We start from the raw sequence: 22,093 nt of genomic DNA on the forward strand, positions 1-22,093 counted from the left end.
GTCCCACTTGTAGTCAGAAGGGAAGGAAAAGACCACGCCAGAAAGGACATCTCTGCCTGCTGCTCCCCAAACGGCGGGAGGTTGGTGAGCAAGGGCAGAAGGCCTCCATTCAAAGGTGATTCCCTCCTCACATTCTCCAGTGAGAGCCAAGAAGCACTGAAAATGCAGCAGGGATGCAAATAAGGCTTGGGAAAGGAACACTGCACTTGGTTCTCCTCTGTGCTCCTGCCCAAAGCCACGCTGGGAACAAAGTCTCTCCACTCCTCCATGTCTCTGCATCGCTCTGCATTGCCCATGCCTCCCTCCTCCCAACTCCTTCCGTGACCCTTCTCCCACTCTGCTCTGCTCCCCTGCCCCCTCCCCCCATAGCCCTGCTCCTGGGCACTCCCTTCTCCAGCGCTTGTTCTGACCTTTCCCAACATAGGAGGCTCTTGCTTCATGTGGGGCAAGGTCAAAGGGGAGGGACACACAGCGCTGCTTGGCCACCCATTCACAGGTCCCAAATGCAGTGAGTGTGGCTGGAAGGCCCTGGGGTGGTGCCTGTGTGCTGCAGGGCAGCTGAGATCCTTTGTGTACTTTCTAAACTGACAGAAGCAGCATTTCACTAAAGACTTTGAGTGCTTAAGAAATGGAGGCTGGAAACATTGGTCCTGAGTAGGGTCCCCAGATGAACTCTTGGGCAGCCACCTGGGAGAGATTCAGGTGCTGCCCAGCTGATAAGCAGAGCGCCCACAGCCACCCACAGCCATCAGCGTGTGATTCTGCTGGTGGTGCACATCCACACATGCCTCAGTGCACAGAACAAAATTTATTCTGCCCACGGATGGGAAAAGATGAGGGAACACTGATGCTGCAGACATGCTGCAGTGGCAAGTTTGCAATGAGTCACTCTGTGGGGGCACCTCAGCTCTTACCACCAGCCTCCCCTTCTCTTTCAGTCCTGAGTTCCCCACACTCAGCTCTGCCAGCACTCCTGAACCCTGACCTACCCCCCACCCCAACTCTGCCAAGGCACCCAGATCCTGACCTGCAGTCCCCATGTATGGGCTGACCTGCCCCCCACCCCACCCCACCCCACCCCACCCCAGCTCTGTCAAGGCATTTGGATCCTGACATGCCGCTCTCCACATACAGGATGACCTCCTCCCACACAGCTCTGCCAGGGCACCTGGATCCTAACCAGCTGCTCCCTGTGTATGGACTGTTACCCCCAGCTCTGTGGCCTGGCTCCCCTCGCAGAAACCCTGTGTGCGAGGTGGTGCACATACCCAGACCAGGGTGTGGCAACTCTGGGCCTCCTGACCAGACTCTCAGTTGTGGTGGGTGAGGTGGACAAATCTCCACTCAGGGCTCTCCCTCTGTCTTCCATCATCTGGTCCATTTAGGCTCCACAGAGGTGCTTACCTGCCTGGAACTGCACCAGGTTTTCAGCTAGCCCAGGTTGGGCGAATGGGGCTGCTGAGCATGGCAGGAGTAGGGGAGGGAGCTGGGGCACACCAGGCCCCTAGAGGGAAGGCTGAGGGCCTGGTCTTCCCTCAACCTGCCTACTGGCAGCTCTGAGCAACAGGAATCCCATAGGCTGTGATTGAACCCTCCTGGGCTGGAGGCACCCTCCTGGCGGCCTTGCCCTTTTCTCTGGGCCCAGCAAAGGACTCGCTTTTCACCAGCAAATGAGAAGAACCCCCAGAGTCATCCCAGGTGGGGCTCTGGGCAAAGCCTGGCCAGAGCCCCTGAAACAGTTAACGGGCTTGAAGGCGGCACAGGCTCCCTCCCACAGGCATGAGCTCACCTCTTCCATCTGCCAATCCCCATGCAGTGTTACAGCAAAAGAGCCAGAGCCAAAGCTCCCGGCAGAAAGCAGAGGCAGCCAGCGAGCCTGCTAGCCCTGGCCCTGGAAGGAGGGAGCTAGTCTTGAGCAGAGACAAAAGCAGACGATGTAGGACCTGCCTTCTCCTTTCATTCACCAAGCAGACCAGCAGTGGGGGTGTGGGGCCCTCCCACGCCTGGCTCTTCCTCCCTCCCTCTGCCTCCCTGCCGGGCTTTGGCTGCTGTTTGCTTTGCTGCCAGTATGATGGGCTGCAAGTCCAACTCGCTCACTTGTCTGCAAGGAGGGAAGCCAGTGCTGCCCCTGAGCACGGCCACGGACTCCACAGCCACGCTCAATAAGCTGGCGCTGGCCACGGGGGGCACAGAGAAATCCTGGTACCGCTGCATCTTCCCCTTCGGTATTGTCTCGCTGGTCATCGGCGTGGCTGCCACGTGCATCACCTTCATCATCAATGGGCCGCAGATGAACATTGCCAAGGCGGTCTCGGTGGCCACCCTGATGTTTGGTGTGGGCCTGCTGGTGGCCGCCTACATCTGCTGGCGGGCCAAGCGGGAGCGGCAGCGGCAGCGGCAGCGAGAGGAGCCTCTCTCCTTAGAGCAGGGAGCCCTATGATGCGGCCTGGTGAGGTGTGGAGGTGGTACCCCCACCAGGAGACCAAGGCTGGTGACATCTGCCACGTTCCCACGCCCAATGGCGAAGGTGGGCCCCACCAGCCTGCCCTTGTTTGCTGCCTGACCTGAGCCAGGTCACTGCCAGTCTGAGTGCAGCCCCACTCCCCAGGAAGGATTACTAGCAGGGAGGTGTGGCCAGCGATGCAGCAGACTTGACTCCCCAAAGAACTTGCTTTGGAAGAGCAGCGCTTGCTGCGTGGAGGTGCTGGAACAAGCAGACTTTAAAAGGACACCAGCGACAGTGGAGCTGCCCATCTCTGCGTCCGCACACGGCACTTCTACAGATTGTCTTTGTTTTCACTCGAGCTGAGAACGCGGAGCGGCATGGAGATGTGACATCTGCAAGGGAGCCCAGCTCCTTCCAGCTGAAACTTCCTGAGAAGCTGCTGAGCTGGGGCTGTTACAGAACTAGTAACCTCTCTCTGCCTGTGTCTCTAGGGCCCAGCAGGGGCTGGGGGAGTGGGCACAGAAAGAAACAGGAAATGCGTGGAATGGCCATAGCTGTATGCCACCCCCCTGCTCCATTCCTGGGCTTTCCAGAATGAATGTGTGCAATGTGGGAGGTCCTAGAAAGCTTTAAAGGCAAGCAGGTGCCATCCCTGTGTTCAGAGGAGACACGGGAGAGCAATGCACTCAGGGGGCAGTGGGGAGGAGGCAGGGAACGCTGGAGAGCTAGCAGGAAAGAGAGCACCTCTGCTGCGGGATGGAGGGTGGCAAGTGAGGCTGAAAGGAGGTAGCAGGGTGGTGACATGGCCTCCTCAGCATAGTAGGGCTTAGCAGGGAGAGGAGGGGCTGCTGCCTGGCTGTCCTGATCACAGGTAGCAGGGGAAGGGCAGGGAAGGGCAGGCCCTCCCAGGAGGAGAAGGTACCAGGTTGGTCTGCCCTTCACTGCAGAGCAAGGCTTGCACACCCAGGAGAAGCCTTAAAAGCAGTAGATCTTTTCTTGCCAGGGGCAGGTGTGTCTGTGCTTCATACCAGGAGATTCTCCGGCACTCTGCTGAGCTGGCCGAAGCACAAGCATCCCGAACCAGCACTCGGATCACTGCATGGGGAAATGAATACTGCAGGCACTGGATCTGGCACCGTTAGGCAGGGAGTGGAGGCTACAAGTGTCGGCAGGAGCAAGAAAGCCGCGGGTGTCATGCTCTCGTGTTCAGAGTAGATCTTCCCAGCGGCAGGAGAGTGAGTATAAAGGGCATTGAGACTCCAGTGGTGCAGACCAGTGGGTGGATTGGGGGCTGGAGCTGCAGTCGAAGTGGGGGGATGGGGCGGTATTCTACAAACCTTGTTTGACTTCAGAAGAAAAGGACCCAATTCCAGCCTGTAGCCTCAGAGCTACAAAGCAAACCCTTTAGTCTAAACTGATCATTTGCAAGATGGGAGTGGGTCTTCCCTCCCATCACCCTTCTGGGAATCACCTTCCAACCCTCACCCTGAGCCTTGCCTAGTGAGAGCCCTGGGGCAGGGTCCGGCCAGCCTTACAAGGAGGACTACAGAATCAGCTGCCCTTCTGCTTCCCATCTACAGACAGGTCACCCATCCTACATCAGCCTCAGAGGGCAAACTCCTGCAAACTGCCCTCTGCCAGACCCCTTCCCTACAGTCCTGTGCCAGCAACTACAAAAAGCAGCCGCTTCCCCTGGGGTCACAGCAGCTGATGCCTTTCCCCACACGCAAGAAAATCAGACAAATCAAACTAATGGCAGGAGCCTAGAAAAGGGGCAGGTGGAGCTAAGGAGTGATGAGTAAAGGGGAACCCAGGGGATCTGCCTGTGTCCTCTCCCTTTCCCGCAAATCTTCAGCCAAGTGATGTTCCCTTGTTAGCTACCCCAAGAGGCTGAGACTGGACAGAAGTGCAGGTTCCAGTCGGAAGGAGAGGGGAGTGGGAAGAGCGCCCAGTTCTCCTTCTCCCTGCCCCATACATCTGTTTTGCAGAAGCAGAGAAAGAGATGGTGATTTTTGGGAAGTTGGTGGTGGGTGGAAAGCAGGAGGAATGCGAGCCTGCTGAGTTAACCCCTTCTTAGCCGAGTTCCTTCAGTAGCTATAGAGAAACGAACTAGCTTTCTATACCTACTCCCCTAAAGGCATGTCTGTGTTCCCTCTTTCTGTGTGCTGTAATCAAATAGCTCCCAACAGCCAAATGAAATCCCCGGCATTTCCTGGGTCGCGCGTGTGACCCTCCTCTGCTCTGCTGATATCTCTGGAGCAAGCAGCGGTTTTTAGATCCATGTCTCTTTCCCAAAGTTTCAGGGTGTTTGGATGTGGGGTTCCGGTTCTGGCCCATTATATAAGTCCTATAAAATTTGGCATCAAATGTACACAGAGTTTCAAGGAGGCGTGGATTCAGCGTCATACCTGGATCTAACGGTGGCCTCACTAATACAAAATAAGAGGGGAGGCCACAGAGTAGTAAAGGGCAGTTCAGGCTTTCTCAGTGGGCCAGCTGCAGCATGGTATTCCCACCAGGTGCGGTTCTTGCCCCAGCTGCTCCAAGCATTGGTAGGAGCAAACAGAGAGCTGGTGCCAACAGCACCAGTCTACTCATCTTAGACCAGAATTGTGCCTTGGTGCCTACTGCCTCCCTGCATGGTGTATGCTAACCCTTGCTGGAACTTGCAAAAAGAGTTTGGAACCACTCCCTTGCAAACTGGAGTGCTCCCAGCATAGTGAGAGGCCGGGGACCAGCTGGCCACAGAGCAGCAAAACCTGGCTTGAGTGTCTGGGCAGAATCAGCCCGAGAAAGTGTAAGTTGTGAGCTAGGTGGCAGAGCAGCTCTTGTGCCCCCCTTCTTGCCCCACTTTGAATGCTGTGTTCTGAGCGGCCCAGCATAGCCACACTCCACGGGGGCGTTTGCTTCTAACCCATTTGTCAGAAGAACAGAAGAGCCAGACTGAGTCAGACCAAAGGTCTGTCTGGCCCTGTGTCCTGTCTGCCAACAGTGGCCAATGCCAGGAAACCCAGAGGGAGTGAACAGAACAGGGTACTCATCAAGTGATCTGTCTCCCCTCGTCCATTCCCAGCCTTGACAAACAGACGCTAGGGACACCATCTCTTCTCATCCTGGCTCATAACCACTGACGGTCCTATCTTCCATGAGCATACCTAGTGCATTCTCCTCTAGCCCCACACGCAGAGTTCAAGGAAATCCTAGGTCCCACGACTGCATTAACATCCCTCCGGCGGGGAGTTTTTATTTTAAAATGCACATAGAAGAGTACCACCACCTGGGCTGGGGTTCCTCTGACACAAATGAACCCCAGGCAGGACCCCAAGAGTCAAGGTCCTGCAACAGCTAGGGTATGTCATGCTGTGTGTTGATCTTGGTGACCTGGTCCAGGAGCACTGCTGAGAATACTCGCAGGTCCACACCCTGCGCATTAATTCATGGGCACAAAGGATGAAATCACCTGCCTTAAAGGGCTTCAGGTGTGGCCGGGAAAATGTTCTGGAGAAGCCACTGGCATTATTAACCCAGGAAGTCAGTGAAGTCGCAGTCACTTTTGTGGAGGCAGAAGTTGACCTTTGTTGCTTAGAAGCGATTCTACTTCTGTATCATGCCTTTTCTTGAACGCTAATAAACTGCAATGCTCAAATCACTGTGAAGGGCAATTCTAGTTACATGATCACTATTATTACTCCTATCTTCACCTGCTCTTTAGTGGCAAGGATATTTCTGCACAGCAGGTTAATGTTGCTTGCAAGTTCATCTGCCCTATATGCCCCCCACTCAAAGCCATTATATTAGGATGACATTCAAGTTTTTCTGTTGCTGAGCAGGGGAAATTACGGGCTGAGTTCATTCTGGCTGGCATTGCAGATTGTGAAGAATTTTAGCTTTCTTTAAAAGAAAAACAGCCTCTGACCTGTCTAGTTACAGAGGAAACCTTCTGAATATGACCCAACACAGTGCTCTCTGAAGCTGAGAAACGTGGTTGTCACTGACTCAACTGAGATTAATTCTGAATCCTGAAAATAACTGTGTAAATGGCAACATTGGTCAGTTTTTTTGCTGCTGATCATTTCAGCAGAAATATGCAGCTGCTCTTGGGATTTGGGAGGAGCCTGGGCAGCATTCGTTTACCAAGCTGGTCCTTTTGCAGACTAGACACTGTAGCAGCAGATTAACTCACAAGCAGCTAAAGATCCGGTTTCCTGAAATATCCTTGGAAATTTGAAAACGAGAATGGAGGCATTGTGAGCAGAACTGCTTCTAAATGGATTCAGTTCTCTAGTATTCTGGGCAGTTAATGGCAAATTACTGTCTTTGGTCTTCTGTACCTCTCACCCTTTCTGATCTTAATCTATTTCCTCCCCCTGTCCTTGGATGACTGCAAGGAGGGGCTCATTTACCCATGAACTGGAACAGTTCTTGGAAAGAGGGTGTGAGCTGGGTGGAAAAAAGCCATCCTAGAATTTCAGTATCAAAGATAAACATTTCTCCTTTCTGCACTGAGAAACTTTCTCCTCTTTTGGTGTATTGATAGGTTGTTTTCCTGGCCACAATAATGTCTGACTGGGGAGGTTTGTGTTAAGCACTTAGGCCTTAGGAGTGTGTGGCAAAGAAATGAGAAGCAGGAAATGTAAGAGACATGTGGCCAGCCCTGGGTATGGACAACTTGTGATAGCACATGTTTGCCTCACCCTAAGGGTGTCCCACCCTCCAGGAGCTTGCAGGGGCTGCCCAGCCTGTTGAAACTCAAGGCGGTCCCATCCCTGGGAATGGGGGAAGGAAGGAGCCAGTTAGAACTCCATCCCCATTACATATGTGCTGCCCTCCCCCACCTGCAGCCACTGCCAGTCACATCACAGAGTCCACAACAGACTGTTTCCCTTTGTGGAGTGGGTGGGTGCAGGGGACTCTGTATGGGGCCTGCCACACCACCTTTGCACAAGGTGGACCCTGCCTGGGAACTTTTGATGCAGCCTCAGTCCACCTGAGCCCCCTTCATCCTCCCATGCCTCAGCTGCACAAGTGAGCCCATGCTCTCTCCCAGGAACACTCCAACAGTCTAGTTCTGTCAGCAGAGGACATTTGCTGATGTAGGGAGAGTGCTGGTATATGGACACTGAAGGACCAGGAAGCCTTGGGCTAGAAGCCTGTGTGCTGTGGCCCCTGGTGCAAGCCAGGGACATGCCCCATAGAACACAGTGCACACTGTCAGGTGTGCGGCTGGAGGCTGGTGCATCAGAGGCAGGATGAGCCCCGTCTAGGGCTGGCAGACCACACAGACCATGCTGAATAATAAAAGAATAAAGTTCCTGGTGACGCAGTTCTGTTTGATTAGTCTGACCCTCCCTGTGCCAGCGACTAGGAATGGAAGCGGGAGATTTGCTGCCAGGGAAGAGAGGTGCCAGTCTCACGCCTTGTGGGCATGTGTTCTCGTTTGGCATGCACAGCAGCCAGTGACCTCATTCCTCCCGGAAGAGGGGGCCCAGGGGTTAGCGTGCAAAACTAGGACTTGGGAAACCTGCGTTCCCGCTCCTGCTTTATCACAGATATCTTACAACAGTTTGGCCAAGTCATGTAGGCACTCTTTGCCCTGGCAGCCCTGTGTGCAATGGGAGGGGGGGTAAAACTTTCCTACCTCCCCAGGGTGTCTTCAGGATAAATACATCCAAGACTACAAGGTGCTTGGGTGCTACTACAAGACAAGCCAGTCTAGCAGTGGAATTCCCTCTCAGGCTCAGACCAAGATCTGAGTATTTGATACAATCTCTAGTGAGCTCAGGAAGGAGCAGATTAATGGAGTAATGACACTGCCTCCTTGACAGCATAATGGATAAAAACAGCATACGATTTATACATTGGAGGCTTGCTGTGTGCTTTGTCAAGTTTTTCCTGAGGCGGAGGAAGGATTCACTGTTCACGTGCAACTGTGGGTTAGTATTCTGTGCAACTATCCCTAGAGACTATACCAGCACTCTTGACTTGTTTTTCAGAGAAAGACGCACATGCACATTAAACAGAGATGCACTTATATACTATTTCATGCTTGCTTCTGATTACTCTGACTTGCTCGCCCATAACTTACCCTGCTGTGGAGTGGCAGCCGCTGTTCTTCCCCTGAAATGCTACGTGTGCCACCTGACAAAGAAGCTAGGGCAGTTGAAAACAGCAGAAGGTGAAGTGTGGTCTCATGGTGAAGAACCATGGTGTAGTGGTTATAGCATAGGAAGGGGGCTCAGGATACTAGGTTCAGCCACACACAAGCCACTTACACTCCTTGTGGGCTGTTATGCTTGTGGCATACACACACAGACACCAGCTAACAGAAACATGTTGGAAGGCTGCTATGTAATATTTATTTATTTCTTAGAATCAGGATGATAAGCATACAAGAACCCCAAACCGGAGAGAGAGAGAACAGGCTGTTCCTACAACAGCAAGGATTACCCCATCCATCCTTGTCCTAGACTGTTCGCAACCAGAGTGCTTTGAAGCTGAGATCTTATGCTTCCTTTCAGTGCCCCCTAGTCTGCAAGCAGAACAGAAAACACCCAGGAATTTAAAGGGGGACATCACCATTTTTCAACATACCATATGCTTCAGTTTCCCTAGATGCAAGAGGGGGATAAATAACATCAACCTACCTTGCAGCAAGGATTGCAATGCTTGATTCGGTAATAATGAGGGTGAAGTGCTCTAGAAAGGGGTTATCCTCTCCCCAATTATGGAGCCCTATCAAATCCTAAGGGTCCATTTTAGATGCCCCAGCACCTTTTGTCTAAACCTAGCATATTTTACAAGACCTGCAGCCAAAAGCCCTATGAAATCACTCTGCATTTGGCAAAGTTCTTAACATCTCCCTCACTTTGAGACCAACAGTTTCATTTCATGCCTGCCTGCTGAGGGCTGGCTGCACTGCCATGTCTCTTTTGGGATTGACAAATATTTTCAGCTCCAGGACATGTCAGGGAACTGGAAGCGGGGGCAGCACCTTCTCCTTTCAATGGGGAATGTGCAGGACATGCCTTATGTGCATGCTGCAAGTATATACGTTCACGCACATTCACCTTTATAACTTCATGGTCCAGGGCTGGTCAGGACATTCAAAAACAAAGAGCCACCAGTAGTGGGGTGGGTACCCACATGGAAGGGGAACTGACAGGTACCACTGCACCTGGAGCCCACTTGCTGGTTTGTGAACAGGCACTGCTTATTCTTTCCCTTTAAATTTCCAGCAGCCATTGTTTAAATGGTAACATTTTAAGGACATACGCACATCCATACTGAGTCAGACCAAAGGTCCATAGAGCCTAGTACTCTGTCTTCCAACAATGGCCAGTGCCCCAGGGGGAATGAACAGAACAGGGAATCATCAAGCAATCTCTCTCTTATTGTCCATTCCCAGCTTCCGGCAAACAGAGGCTAGGGACATCATTCCTGCCCAGCCTGGCTGACAGCCATTGATGGACCTACTCTGCATGAACTGATCTAGCTCTTTTCGGAAACCTGTTACAATCTTGGCTTTCACAACATCCCCTGGCAAGGAGTTGTCCAGGTTGGATGTGCACTGCATGAAGAAATACTTCCTTTTATTTGTTTTAAACCTGCTGCCTATTAATTTAATTTGGTGACGCTAAGTTCTTATGTTATAAGGAGTAAATAACACCTCCTTATTTACTTTCTCTATACCTGACATGATTTTATAGACCTCTATCATATCCCACCTTAGCCGTCTCTTTTGCAAGCTGAAGAGTCCCAGTCTTTTTAATCTCTCCTCATAGGGTAGCCAATTCAAGCTGCTAATAATTTTTGTTGCCCGGCATTTATGAACCTTTGCAATTCCAATATGTCTTTTTGAGATGAGGTGACTGCATCTGCACACAGTATTCAAGATGTGGACCTACCAGGGATTTATACAGAAGCAATGTGATATTTTCTGTCTTAGTCTCTATCCATTTCTTAACAATTCCCAAAACTCTGTTGGCTTTGTTGATGGCTGCTGCACAGGGAGCAGATGGTTTCAGAGAGCTAGCCACAATGATGTCAAGAGTGGTCCTCCAGTCATTTGGTATGGAAGCTGATTTATGAACCGCAGTTAGCAGTCCTGTGAAGTGGCTGGAGCACCATCAGCAGCTTAGTCTCTTAGTCCTTAGCTGTGGAGTGAAGGGGCACTGGGGCTGACAACTCTCCTTTCTGTGTTTTAAATGTACATTTTTGCTGCATCTCTGCGCCTCCAGGTGCATGCTGGGCCTGGAAATACCACAGCACCATGAGTGAGGGTGGTCTTCCAGCACAAGCAGCAAATATCACAAACTGCAGTCTTGGGAGATTTCTGCTACATCAGCAGGAGCTACATTTTAATGTAGACCCTTAGGGAGTTAGGTGGATGTCAACCCTACTGTAGCATAGACCAGGACTTGCTCCATTAGTTGCTAAGAAACTTGTTTACATCCTGGGTGGTGGGTGAAATTGCTGCTTGGGGATGCAAGCTCCCCAGCCTGTGGGACCCCTCCATACTTCACCCTGCTCTGCCCAGGCTCCAACAACCAACTTCCCTCCGGCTCTCTGCTCACCCCTTCCAGTCAAATCCACGAACCCAAAACCCAAACGTAGCAAATATTTACCATCCTCCTCTCCCCCTCGCCACACACACTCTTCTAAAATTTCCTTCTAAAGAAAATGAACGTGTTTTCCACTGAATGCCAGCTTGCGAAGACTAAACATGCTGAAGGCGCCCAATTAAACATATTATATTTGGCAATAAAATATGTCAGGCACATGGGATTATTTTATATATCCTAAAGTTTGTCAGAGATCTATTTTCAAAAACTTCGTAGTAAGGGTGAATCAGTTGTCCTGTTGAATACAACATTAAATACTATGGAACACAGTATTGGATGCAGCCCTTCCCTGTCTTCCATTTTCTTAACTGGTATTTCTAAACTGTGGAGCTGTGATTCCATCCCGTGTAAACCAAAAAGCAAAGCTAACTTGAGTAACTATAACACAGGCTAGCTTCTCCTGCCCAGGACCCTACTGGGAACATGCACCCCATCACTGCCCAGCATGCTGTGCCTTCACTGCGGGCTCCAATACCAACAACAGTGACTTTCCTAGATCAGATCTAGTTTAGGTGCGTCCACACGTCCACAGGCATTGCTCCTGATGGCAGGGAAGGGGTGCCTTTGAAATGTGGGGTGAGGAGCCACAGTTGGCTGGCATGATGGAAGATGCTCCCAGGTGATGTGCGTTCCCAATAGGTCCTTGTCCCACACTGAAATATTCTGCAGTGAGCCAGGGGAAGATGTCTCCTGAGGGCTGGCAGAGAGACCATTTCAAGGCAGGAACAGATGGGTACCAGCAGCTGTTACGGCAGGAGCTGGCAGGGCATCCTCGCATCAGACATTTGTGGTTTGTTTCTCCACAGTTTTGAGTTTGGTTTTGGAGGCTGGGGAGAGAGACAGAGCAAGAAGCACTAACAAGAGAGGGGCTTGCAGCTTCCCACGAGTGTGCCAGGCAGAGGGAGGAACAAAGGTTGTGACGATGCATGGGAAAGTGGTTTGTAACTGGGGATCATGAGAGGACTCTCTCAGTACTTGATGGCACAGCTAAATGCTGACCCAGGGGGGTCTCTCTACTACCTCTTGGTTCAGGGACAACAGTTATATAGAAGATTCACCAGTTCTCCAAAAGACTTCAAATGACTGCATTATGCAGTCCTTGTTGTTGGACACAGCAATAGGTTTTTGTTGGACCATGGGACCGAAGGAGCGTGCACTTCTGTTCCTCCCTAATCAGAAAAAAGTACAGCTGTTCCAACATTCCCAATCACAGGCCTGGGCTACACTTACTGGGGCCAGGGGTGTGAAATACTTACACAGGTGACTAATGTAGATACGATGACCTAAGCTTCAATATGGACACAGTTATGTCAACGGCAGAATCCTTTTTCACTGAACTAGCTACTGTCATTTGGGGAGATGGTCGTGCTATTCTGATGGAAAGCTCCCGCTTGGTGGTGGTATAGACTGTGTCACGCTGTGAGGTTATGCTGGCATAGATATGTTGGTGGGGTTTCCTGGTGTAGACAGGTCCTTAGTTAGACTTTACATCATTACAGACTTAAAGGACTAAGTACATAAAGACAGAATTCTGACTCACTTGTAATTCACCACCAATGTTCTCTGGAATGAATGAATGAACTGACCCCAGCTACATTATTACTACTGAACACATTAAACACAATGAGGCCAGGTCTACAATAGCCCCCTTCTTTGACAGGGGCATGAAAATGACACAGACTGGGGAATATCAATGAGGTGCTTCCATGCATATGCAGTGCCTCATTAGCATAATGGTGACCACGCGAATTTCGCAGCTGCTAGCTTCGAAGTGCTGACAGGCAATCTAGAAGCAGGCACTTTGAAATATGTGCTCAACTTTGAAATTCCCTTACTCCTAAAATTAATTGGGAGTAAGGGAATTTTGAAGTTGGGCACGTATTTCGAAGCACCCATATCTGGACGGCCTGTCAGCACTTCGAAGTCAGCAGCTTCGAAATTCGCATGGCCGCCATTATACTAATGAGGTGTTACATGTGCATGGCAGCGCCTCATTGATATTCCCCTGTCCATGTAATTTCCATGCTCCCTTCGAAGAAGGGGGCTAGTGTAGACACAGTTATTGTGGTAAGACCTACAACTCACAAAGGGTATGTCTACACAGCATAGTTATTCCGGAATTGTTTATTTTGGATATATATATATATATATATATATATATATCTTTAGGGTATACCCCCAATGTCAGTGCCCTGTTTTATATCAAAAGTATCTCTTGCTTTTGCTCAGGAGGGAACCAAGTTTCCACAGCTGGCAGAGAGCCCAGGCAGAAATCCAATAATCACAGCCTGGCCCTCTTGCAAGGAGAAATGGGGAAAGGGGCAAGAAGGAAAAATGTGATATGAGGTAAATGGAAGTAGGCAGGGAGAGAGAAACAGGCCACAAGAGAGACAGACTCTGCCAGGGGACACACACAGTGCCATCCGTCAAAGATCAGCCTAAGAAACCCAGTTGAACAAGTTGGTCACAGGCTGAATGATGGTCCAAGAATGAAGAACACTGTGACCAAAGGGCGTGAGGGAGCCGAAATCTGAGCGCCCAGCCGAGCCAGTAGCCTGCACCGGGACATGAGGGCCTCTGCCCTGCTGATGTCCAAGGTTGTTCCCAGGGGTGCAGCTTTGCTGGCCAGTCAGAAGTGGGGGCAGGGCTGGGGCCGTAGCTCCTCCATGTCCCCTTTGGACCAGGTTCTGCCCCTGTGTCTGCTAAAGAAAATCAGGCCAAGCACTTCCCAAGCAAAGGACCTGCTGTGGTGCTTGGCTCATGCTCCTTGGCCTTCTCTACCCACGCAAGGACCAGGCAGTCCAGCCTTTTGTCTTCCACCAGCAATAAGGCCGCCTCCGTTCCTCCCTTAGCTAAAGAATTGCAGGTCCTTCCTTGCCAGGGACTGAGAAAAGGGGGCTCTGGGACTGAATAGGGCCTCCTCAGCCACTGCCTTCTGGACATAGGCTAAAGCCCCAGGCCAGAATGGTTTCTGAGCCTTTTTTAATTAACAACACTCAAAGGGCATTCATCCCTACCACAGGCCTTTCTGCTTGTGCAGCGATCAGCAGGCAAGAGTGCAGCTCCCACTAGACATCTCATTCTGTGTATGCCCCTGTGGTGGTGGTGATGGCTGTTGCAGGCCCAGTGAATTATGTCCTTTACCCTGCAGCATAGGTGGAAAGCCAGGTAAAAACCTCTCAGCAAATAGGCAGGGATTTTATTACAGCATCTGTCATGTCAGAGAAAAGCAGGAGCTGAGTCACTCATTGGCAGGTACAGCCAGGGACTGTGAGTCACCAGGCTAACCTCACTCATCAGTAACATCTTGTGCTTTCTCCTCCAGTGCCAATGCTGCTCCAACAGCCTCTCCTCTCCACTCAGCACCAACCCGGATTAGGTCAGTTGCATTCCCAGGGAGCTTGGCTGGGTGCTACTTGGTCCCTGTTAGTGCCCGTTTCCCTGGTCCTGCCTTCACATCACAGCACTTGCCCTTTCAGTGACAGAGGCCTATATGCAGCTCCCATGGAGTCCATCTCACCCAGGCGGGGCATTCCCAGACAGGTCCCTCCAGAGTAACACCAGGTGTTCTCTCATGACGCATCTGCCTGCAGTCCTGCCCTCGGGGAGTCACACTGACAAGACCAGGGTTTTGTTATGCTGCTGGTCCACCAACCATGGTCATCCTCAGCCACACTCCTCCAGAGAACCTGTCCCAGGTGCCTTCCACTCACAGAATCTGGCACCCAGGTACCGAGGAGGTGGTGGCATAAGAATGAATGTGAGAATGTAGTCACAACTCAGGGAAGGGACCACATTACTGTCCAGAGAACAGACATGGTCTGCACTGGAAGACATCAGGGGATAGAGAACATACCACTGGCCGGAGGTGTAGAGTCCTTATCCTGCATCCTGGTCTAGTGACCGGGAAGGGCTCCGTAAATCTCTCTGCAGCATAGGAGACTCTGGGAGGGGTGAAATGGCCCATTCATCTTGTTGTGAATGTGTCAGTTGAAAGGGAACACCTGGTGCAGAAGAACAGCGCCCAACACAGGAGCTCTGAGACATGGGAACTGCTCCATTCTCCTCTGTGGGATTGCCAGTGTGGAAATAGGGACTACAAGTTTACTTTCGCTGAGATCTCAGCTGTGAGCAATTTCTTCAGAACAACCCGTGGTGATGGGAAGAGATGCAAAACAGACTGAAAGACTGGAGGAGTCCAGAAAGAAAGGTTTCCTGACAGAACTCCATTCCTGTGTTCAGATCATGCCAGGCAAACCAGAAAAGTGGGGTGTGAGGAAAAAAGGGACCAAAGTTGTTCTGAATTTAGGCCTGATTGGTGGACAAAATAATGAGGGGAGGGGCTGACCCGCACACTGCTCTCCTTTCAGTGTCCTCAGAAAGAGACTTGGGGGGAAAATATGGTGAGCACAATGCTGGCTGACTGCCGGTGGGGTCAGTGGAAAGCTAACCTTCACAGCTGCCACTCTCACCAGCTGCGGGACCCCAGACCATTCTCGTCCCAGTCCCGAGAGATGCTGTGAGCAGACTGTTGGGAGAGGGAGCCAGATGGCTTTTGTCATCTGCTCTCGTTCCAGCCGAATCCCAAACGCCAGCTGGGATATGTGACTAAGGGCTTGTTGACTCTTAAAACGCTGCAGCGCCACAGCCATAGTAGTTCTGTGTCAACACTGCCTATGCCAACAGGATGGCTTCTCCCATTGGCGTACTAACCCACCTCCCCAGAGGGCAGTAGCTGAGTCAGTGGGTGGGTTTCATTTGGTTCTGATCAGGATTTCACCCCGGGGGGAAGTAGTTCTGCCAACCAGTGTAGACCAGGCCTATGTGACACTCCATCCCCTCCCCCGACACCTCCCCCAGCCACTGGCCAGATACCAATGCTATCTGTGGTGCTTATCTGACCCCATTTCTGGATTATCTGAGTGCTATAACATGTCTTTTTCCTTCCGGACATATTTTTATCCTTTCCAGCCCCTTTTGCTTCCATTCCATCAGAGTCGAACTCAGGTGGCCAAGACTGCACATTTTGCAACACGGTTGCAAGCCTGTGACCAGAAAGACAGCTAAATCCAGTGCCCTAAGCAGCCCAGTACTGGTACAAGTTCACCAGGGCTCAGGGGCTATGTCTACACAGCAGACGCTATCTCAGGATATGGCAGTATCCTGAAATAGCTGGCCGTGCCTCAGAAATGTATCCATTGTCTTGAAACAGTTTTCAAGATAACGGGCATGCTCTTCTGGAATCCCTGTGCTCTTCCTGGCCTGAGGAATACAGGGACACCTCAAAATAGTGCTTCATTTTGGCACGTGGTGCCATTTAGACAGCACCACACACCACATGTGGAGCGCAAATCGCATACCTTGTTTCAAGGTTAGGCTGTTATGTCGACACAGCCAGAGTGGCTGATGAGAGCTTGTGCTGAGTGTGTTTTTCTGGCAGCAAAGCTACAAGAGAAAGTAAACACCAGTGCTCAAAGATGCATCTTCTGTCTTTGCTGTTCTTGTCTTTTCCTGTTTGCACATTTTTGCCTTGTCTTTCGTGGGAAATGGAATTGGATTTTAACAAGAAACACAACAATCACAGCTCCAGCCCGTCTCGACTAACTTCTTCTATTTTCCCCCAAAAAGACAGCTGATACTCTCTTAAATACCCGCCACAGACTGTCACACAAGGGATTTTCCTTCTAAAAACTCTCTCCAACTAAAGTGCAAGGACACAAAGGATGCTTTTAAATGACACTTTACATTTCTATTGTTTCAACCCCTTCTCTTTTTCCCTTTGCATTTTAATAAAATGAGAACAAGGATTTTAAAGGTGTGCTCGCCGTGGGACTTGAGCAGGCAGAAAGGTTAATGCATGAAAGCACGAACCCAGTTCGACTTGCTTAATGTTGAACAGTGATAAGGTCATGTTAACACCCATGACTTTTTCTGAGCCCTGGGATTCTGCTGAAATTTACACAACAGTCTGGACAGAGCATCTCTTTTGCCTGTCTCCCCTCTAGGATTTCAGAAGCACCACCCACAGATGTGTGGCTCTTTCCCCTTCACATGACATTATTCTGGGCACAGGCTAAGACAAAACAATTATCCCATGGCACAGCTGCAAAGTGGGGAAGGTGACACATGGGGTCAGAATATCTTCAGTGTAGTACGAACTTGGGGTCCCTGTGCTTCCTACACAACTAAAGCTGTTTCTAAATCACTGATCTTCTAAGGCCATGGCTGTATTACCCTGTATGTCAGAATAGGGGATGTGAATAACTCACCCTTTCAGTGTCATAAGTTACATCTACCTAAGTGTTGGTGTGGACACTACTATGTCAGTGGAGGAACTTCTCTTGACAGCACAGCTCCAGCTTCATGCTGAGAGTGGAGAGCTCTCTCCTGTTGGCTGTGTTGGATCTGGATACTGGAAGCTCTCTGAGCTCTCCTGTGATGGGTGTACCCACCCTGCACTAGCCAGAGGGGTAGAAGCCAGTCTTGCTGGGTGGAAAAGGCCCCTCCCCTGTGGCCCTGCTAGGCGTGCTCCAATTACAGCCCCAGCCTAAAGGCCGGGGTGGCCACTCAGGTGGAGCTGGCCAGCACGGGGAAGGAGCTCCTGCTAGAACCTGGGAGCAGCAGCTACCTGAGGAAGAGCAGCAGCCTGGGGAGTGGCAGCAGTAACAGCAGCAACTGTAGCAGCAGCTCAAGGAGGAGCAGCCAGAGCCGGGATGGCCACGTCTCTTCTGGAAAGGGGCAGGAAGGAGCCCAGGGCAGGGAACCAGGAGGTACCCTGGGAGTTCAGTGTGGTGCAGTGCGAATCCCTGCTGAGCTGGTGGCTTGGGGGAGACACCCACCACCGACAGGATCCTAGGCTGGAGCTTGGTGGAGAGGGAGGGCCTGAGATCCCCTACCCCTGCCTCATGACCGCAAGGCAGGGGGACCACTGACCTGCCAAGGTCAACCAGGTGGCTGAGGCCTGTGAGCACTGATGAGGGTGCTGGGACTGACTGCTGAGATATGGACTAGTCCAGGGGGCCCTGAGGGCAGTGGGAAAGTCCTCAGAAGAGGCGCTGGCTGGAGGCCCTGCCACATCTCCCCACAACTTGATTCTCTGGGAGAGATCTTCTTCTGCTGTCTATCCTAGGGCCTTTCTCTGCTGGGACTGGAATGATATGTGGCCTCCGTTCTGTTCCAAACACATTTCGCATGTTGTAGTGGATCAAGCTGCTTGGGCTTTATTCACAAAAGGAACCTGAAATAGCTTAGTGGTTATGATTCGTATTGTGGTAGCAACCAAAGGTAGCAGTCAGACTGGGGCTCATTGTGCTAGGCACCACGCAAACATGGAGTCAGAGACTGTTCTGGCCCTGGAGAGCTTACAATCCAAACAGACAAGAGAGATGCAAGGTGGGAGACAGGGATGCCATTTACGAGTCAAAGCCACTCAAAACTCCGCCCTAGGCTTCTCCCCGTGGTTGGCTGCCCTCAGAGTTCCTCCCAAAAGGCTGCTCAGCCCATTTCCTACACCCTCTGTTTCTCTGGAAAGTTTCTCCCACCTCCCTAATGGCCAAATGGGCAATGAGCCAGCTGCAGTACTGAGTCAATGCAACACACTTCTAACAGGATCCTTGTCTGCCAACATAGCGGGGGCTTCAGGCAAACACTGCCAGCCTGTTAGATCATGGAACTGGCAACAACTGTGTTTCAGCTGTTTTATCTAATCATGGCGTGGCTTTATTTACCAGCAAGAAGAGAGCTCTTCTTTCTTTATTGCAGCACCGTTTGGTACCGATGCTCTGAAATTGTTCTTAATCCCTATTCAGGCCAGTCAGGGATATTGTATTAGCTGTTTCAATAGCCTTAGGGCTGCTCTGCTCCGTAGAGGCTGCACCCTCTGTCTCTACCTTTGCTCTTTCTCTAATGGGGTATCCTGTTCCAAGCCAGTTTACTGCAAATTTGTCTCCCCATAGGGCCTGAGCCGTACTCTCTGGAGAGGAATACTTTGGACTCCCCCCAGCAGCTGGAACTCCTAAGCAGTCACTTGCTCAAGGAGGAAGGGCCGAGGGCAGAGGTAACGTGTGTGTTTGTAAAACACCAGGGTGAGAGGCAAACAAGGAGGGCTGGGAAACATACTGTCTTGTCTTTGCAGCAGGTCGGACCAAACCCAGTTAACTAGGCTAAAAGCATAATTGCATTGCCCATAGATACATTATGGGGTGGTACTTTATTAGGGGTTGGCCACTACCTAGGGACACTAGACTGGATGGACCATTGCCAAGACCATGATGTCAAAGTCAACATGGGTGCAAACAGCTGCTGTAAAGTGAAAGAGTTAGCCCCTGGGAGTCTGGTTTCACTCTCAGCTGCCAGTGCCCCTGACAGCGCCTGGGCACCAGCTTCAGGCGCCTAGTGGGAGAAGCCATCAGTTAAAACATCCTGATGGGTTTCTGTTGTAGCTGTGGGGGAGGGGGGGATTTAATCCCCATGTGGTGATTGCTTCAACCTCCCAGCAGAAGAGCATATGGCAAAGCGGGTGGGTGGGGAAAATGCACCACTCTTTTGCCAGGTCTTTCTGCACTTGCACCCTGACCATCATTCACAAACCACCTGGTAAACTGGTGTGCGCTGGCCCCACCCCACAGGCATGAGGCCTAGATGGTCCATCTCCCTGGGGGGGAGAAGAGGCGCAGTGCTTTGGGAGGGGATGGACTGGACTCGAGGGCAGCCGGGGGAGGTGGCACTGCTGTGTCAGAAAGCCACCATGCCTGGCAGCCAGCCTGGGCGGGCCACTGTATGCAGTACGACTAGATAGCTGGGAGACTGTTACTAGAGTCAATCAACCCACAACTTGCCGCTTGGCGCCTTCGAGGAGCCATCAGAGGTAAGCGAGGGCCCAGGTCAAGGCCTCTAACCCCCTGGAGTGACCGAAGGCCCTTTCCAACACACACCGTCAATTCCTGCCAAGAGCGCAGGCAGCCAGGCTGGCCGTTGCGCTGGAGGAGCTGGGCTCCCACGGAGAACTCTCCCTGTCCGCGTGATATTGGCCTGGCTGTGCTAGGGGTGAAGTGGCACTCACCGCTTGTTTTTCATTCCCTTCCCCCGCCCATGGTTTACTTGTCGGTGGCTGGTGTGGATGCTTCCTGCTGGCCAATGGCTGCAAAGGGAACACTGGATGGTCCCTGGCAGAGAAGAGGCTATTTTCAGTTTTGTGGCTGAAAGGGAGGTGTGCTGGTAAATTATGATCAGGAGAGCTGTGGAAGTTCACTTTAAAGATTCTTTAACCACCTCAACCTCTTTTGGGCCATGGCAACCTCCACAGATTGTTCAGTAGTTTTCCACTTCCCCTGCTGCAGCTGGCCAGAGCTGCTTTGCGCTTGCAGAGCTCCCTGGCGGAGCCAGCCCCAGACCCTGGCAATGCCAGGTTGGTCCAGACAGACAGCTCCTCACTAATACATTGGCCATTTCCCAGCCATGGGTGGCAGGGAGTCCTCAGACAGCTCCTTGCTGAGTTGTGAACTATAATTACCAGGTTGTGGTTGGGGACACTCCCCTCCTCCAGGTGCTCTGGAGAGAGAGACCCCTTTTCCTGCCTCTATTTCCCTCCACACAAAGGTTAAGAACTTTGGAGCTCAGATGAACTGGAGCAACTTGAAATGCTGCCAGAATCAAATCATGGTAAAAGCTACTTCAGGCCCAACAACTGGTTGTGGTTTTACAGTCCTGGTCTCCTCTTTTTTTTTTTTTTTCCCTCCCTCATCTTTGTTTGAAGCCCCAGTCAAACAAGGGAGCAATTAAACTGACCAGATGCAAAGTGCTGTAGTGTGCACAAAGTAAACAAGGTGAAAGCATGGGCAAAAGCATTGTTCTAATCAAAGGCTGCCGGATCCTGCTGCCTGGTCACAGATCATTGATATCTTTATAGCACTCATCACTGCCAAATAGCCTGCCACTGCCTCCAGGCAGGAGCAAGCCTTGTTTATAACAAGGTCAAGTTACAGTAGGATGTTTAAGTACATTTGCTGGATAAACAAAGCTTAAGAGAAAACAGCAGAAATGTAGCACTTTAAAAAGACTAACAAAATGATTCGTTCGGGGATGAGCTCTCGTGGGACAGACCCACTTCACCAGATCTCTCTCACTTCCAATACTGAGACTGATCTGATGAAGTGGGTCTGTCCCACAAAAGTTCATCACCGAACAAACCATTTTGTTAGTCTTTAAAGTGCTACATTTCTGCTGTTTTGTTTTGCTGGAGTACAGACTAACATGACTACCTCTCTGTTACTAAAGCTTAAGAGAGTTCTGGGTTCCCCAGGTCATTAGAAAGCCCATCTGTGTTTCAATCTTTCAACTCCAGGTGAGAGGATGTAGCTGTGTTTTAGCTTTAGTCATTTCATTTTCTCTACAGTTCCTTGACATGTTTGATGCTAATATTTAGATTTGAGCAGAAGGAAGAATTCTGCTGAATAGGTAGAGACAGTGCAGTATACTTTGGTAAAGTGAGGGGGTCTGTGGATTTGGGTTAGACCACTGGAAATTTGCTGGTATGGTTGTCTACCTTTAGAAATGCACATTTTTTGTGAAATATGGTTATTTTCAAAAGATTTTCTTATTTATTATTCAAAGAATGCTCAAAGTCTGCTCAGCACTAGAGACCATTCTCTGGAGAGAGAGCTCTGAATCCACCACATGTGATGAAGTGGGTGAAAGCAATGAACAGCAGGGGAGAAAAACTGTGAAGGAAGAATGCTCAGTTACTTAGGTATGTAATATGCACTTCTGGGTGGTTTTGTATGTGGTGTGAACCTGCCCACAGCACATGGCATGTTTTTAGCATTGTGATATTAAAGGGACACCGCCAACTTCAAAATCACACAGCTGTCTGAAAGTGCTGGGTGAGATTCCTTGCGCCGAGGAACTTACAATCTAAACAGGACCTCTTTTTGGCGGGGGGGACCTCTGTGCTGTATAACTGGGTCTGGACTGGAAACTCTATAGATCTGAAGAAGTGGATCAATCCCACGAAAGCTCATCACTTAAT

At 50.9% G+C, this 22,093-nt stretch overlaps 1 protein-coding gene across 3 annotated transcripts; it reads left to right on the forward strand.

Annotated features, from left to right (window-relative positions):
• Positions 1-1,880: 1,880 nt before the first annotated feature.
• LOC142021777 (transmembrane protein 100-like) lies at positions 1,881-22,022 on the forward strand. 3 transcript variants are annotated; one of them, XM_075010957.1, is made up of 4 exons: positions 1,881-2,910; positions 3,450-3,681; positions 19,023-19,123; positions 21,679-22,022. In XM_075010957.1, exon 1 carries the CDS (start codon positions 2,069-2,071, stop codon positions 2,438-2,440), a length of 372 nt encoding a protein of 123 aa, XP_074867058.1. In that variant the 5' UTR covers positions 1,881-2,068; the 3' UTR covers positions 2,441-2,910; positions 3,450-3,681; positions 19,023-19,123; positions 21,679-22,022. The 3 variants fall into 3 exon arrangements, with proteins under 3 accessions (XP_074867058.1, XP_074867057.1, XP_074867059.1); XM_075010956.1 differs by having other exon boundaries at positions 1,881-3,681; XM_075010958.1 differs by lacking the exons at positions 19,023-19,123; positions 21,679-22,022 and adding an exon at positions 14,393-14,492 and having other exon boundaries at positions 1,881-3,681.
• The last annotated feature ends 71 nt before the right edge of the window (positions 22,023-22,093 follow it).

Source organism: Carettochelys insculpta, chromosome 16 (genome assembly GCF_033958435.1).
Source record: "Carettochelys insculpta isolate YL-2023 chromosome 16, ASM3395843v1, whole genome shotgun sequence".
Taxonomy (NCBI): Eukaryota; Metazoa; Chordata; order Testudines; family Carettochelyidae; genus Carettochelys; species Carettochelys insculpta.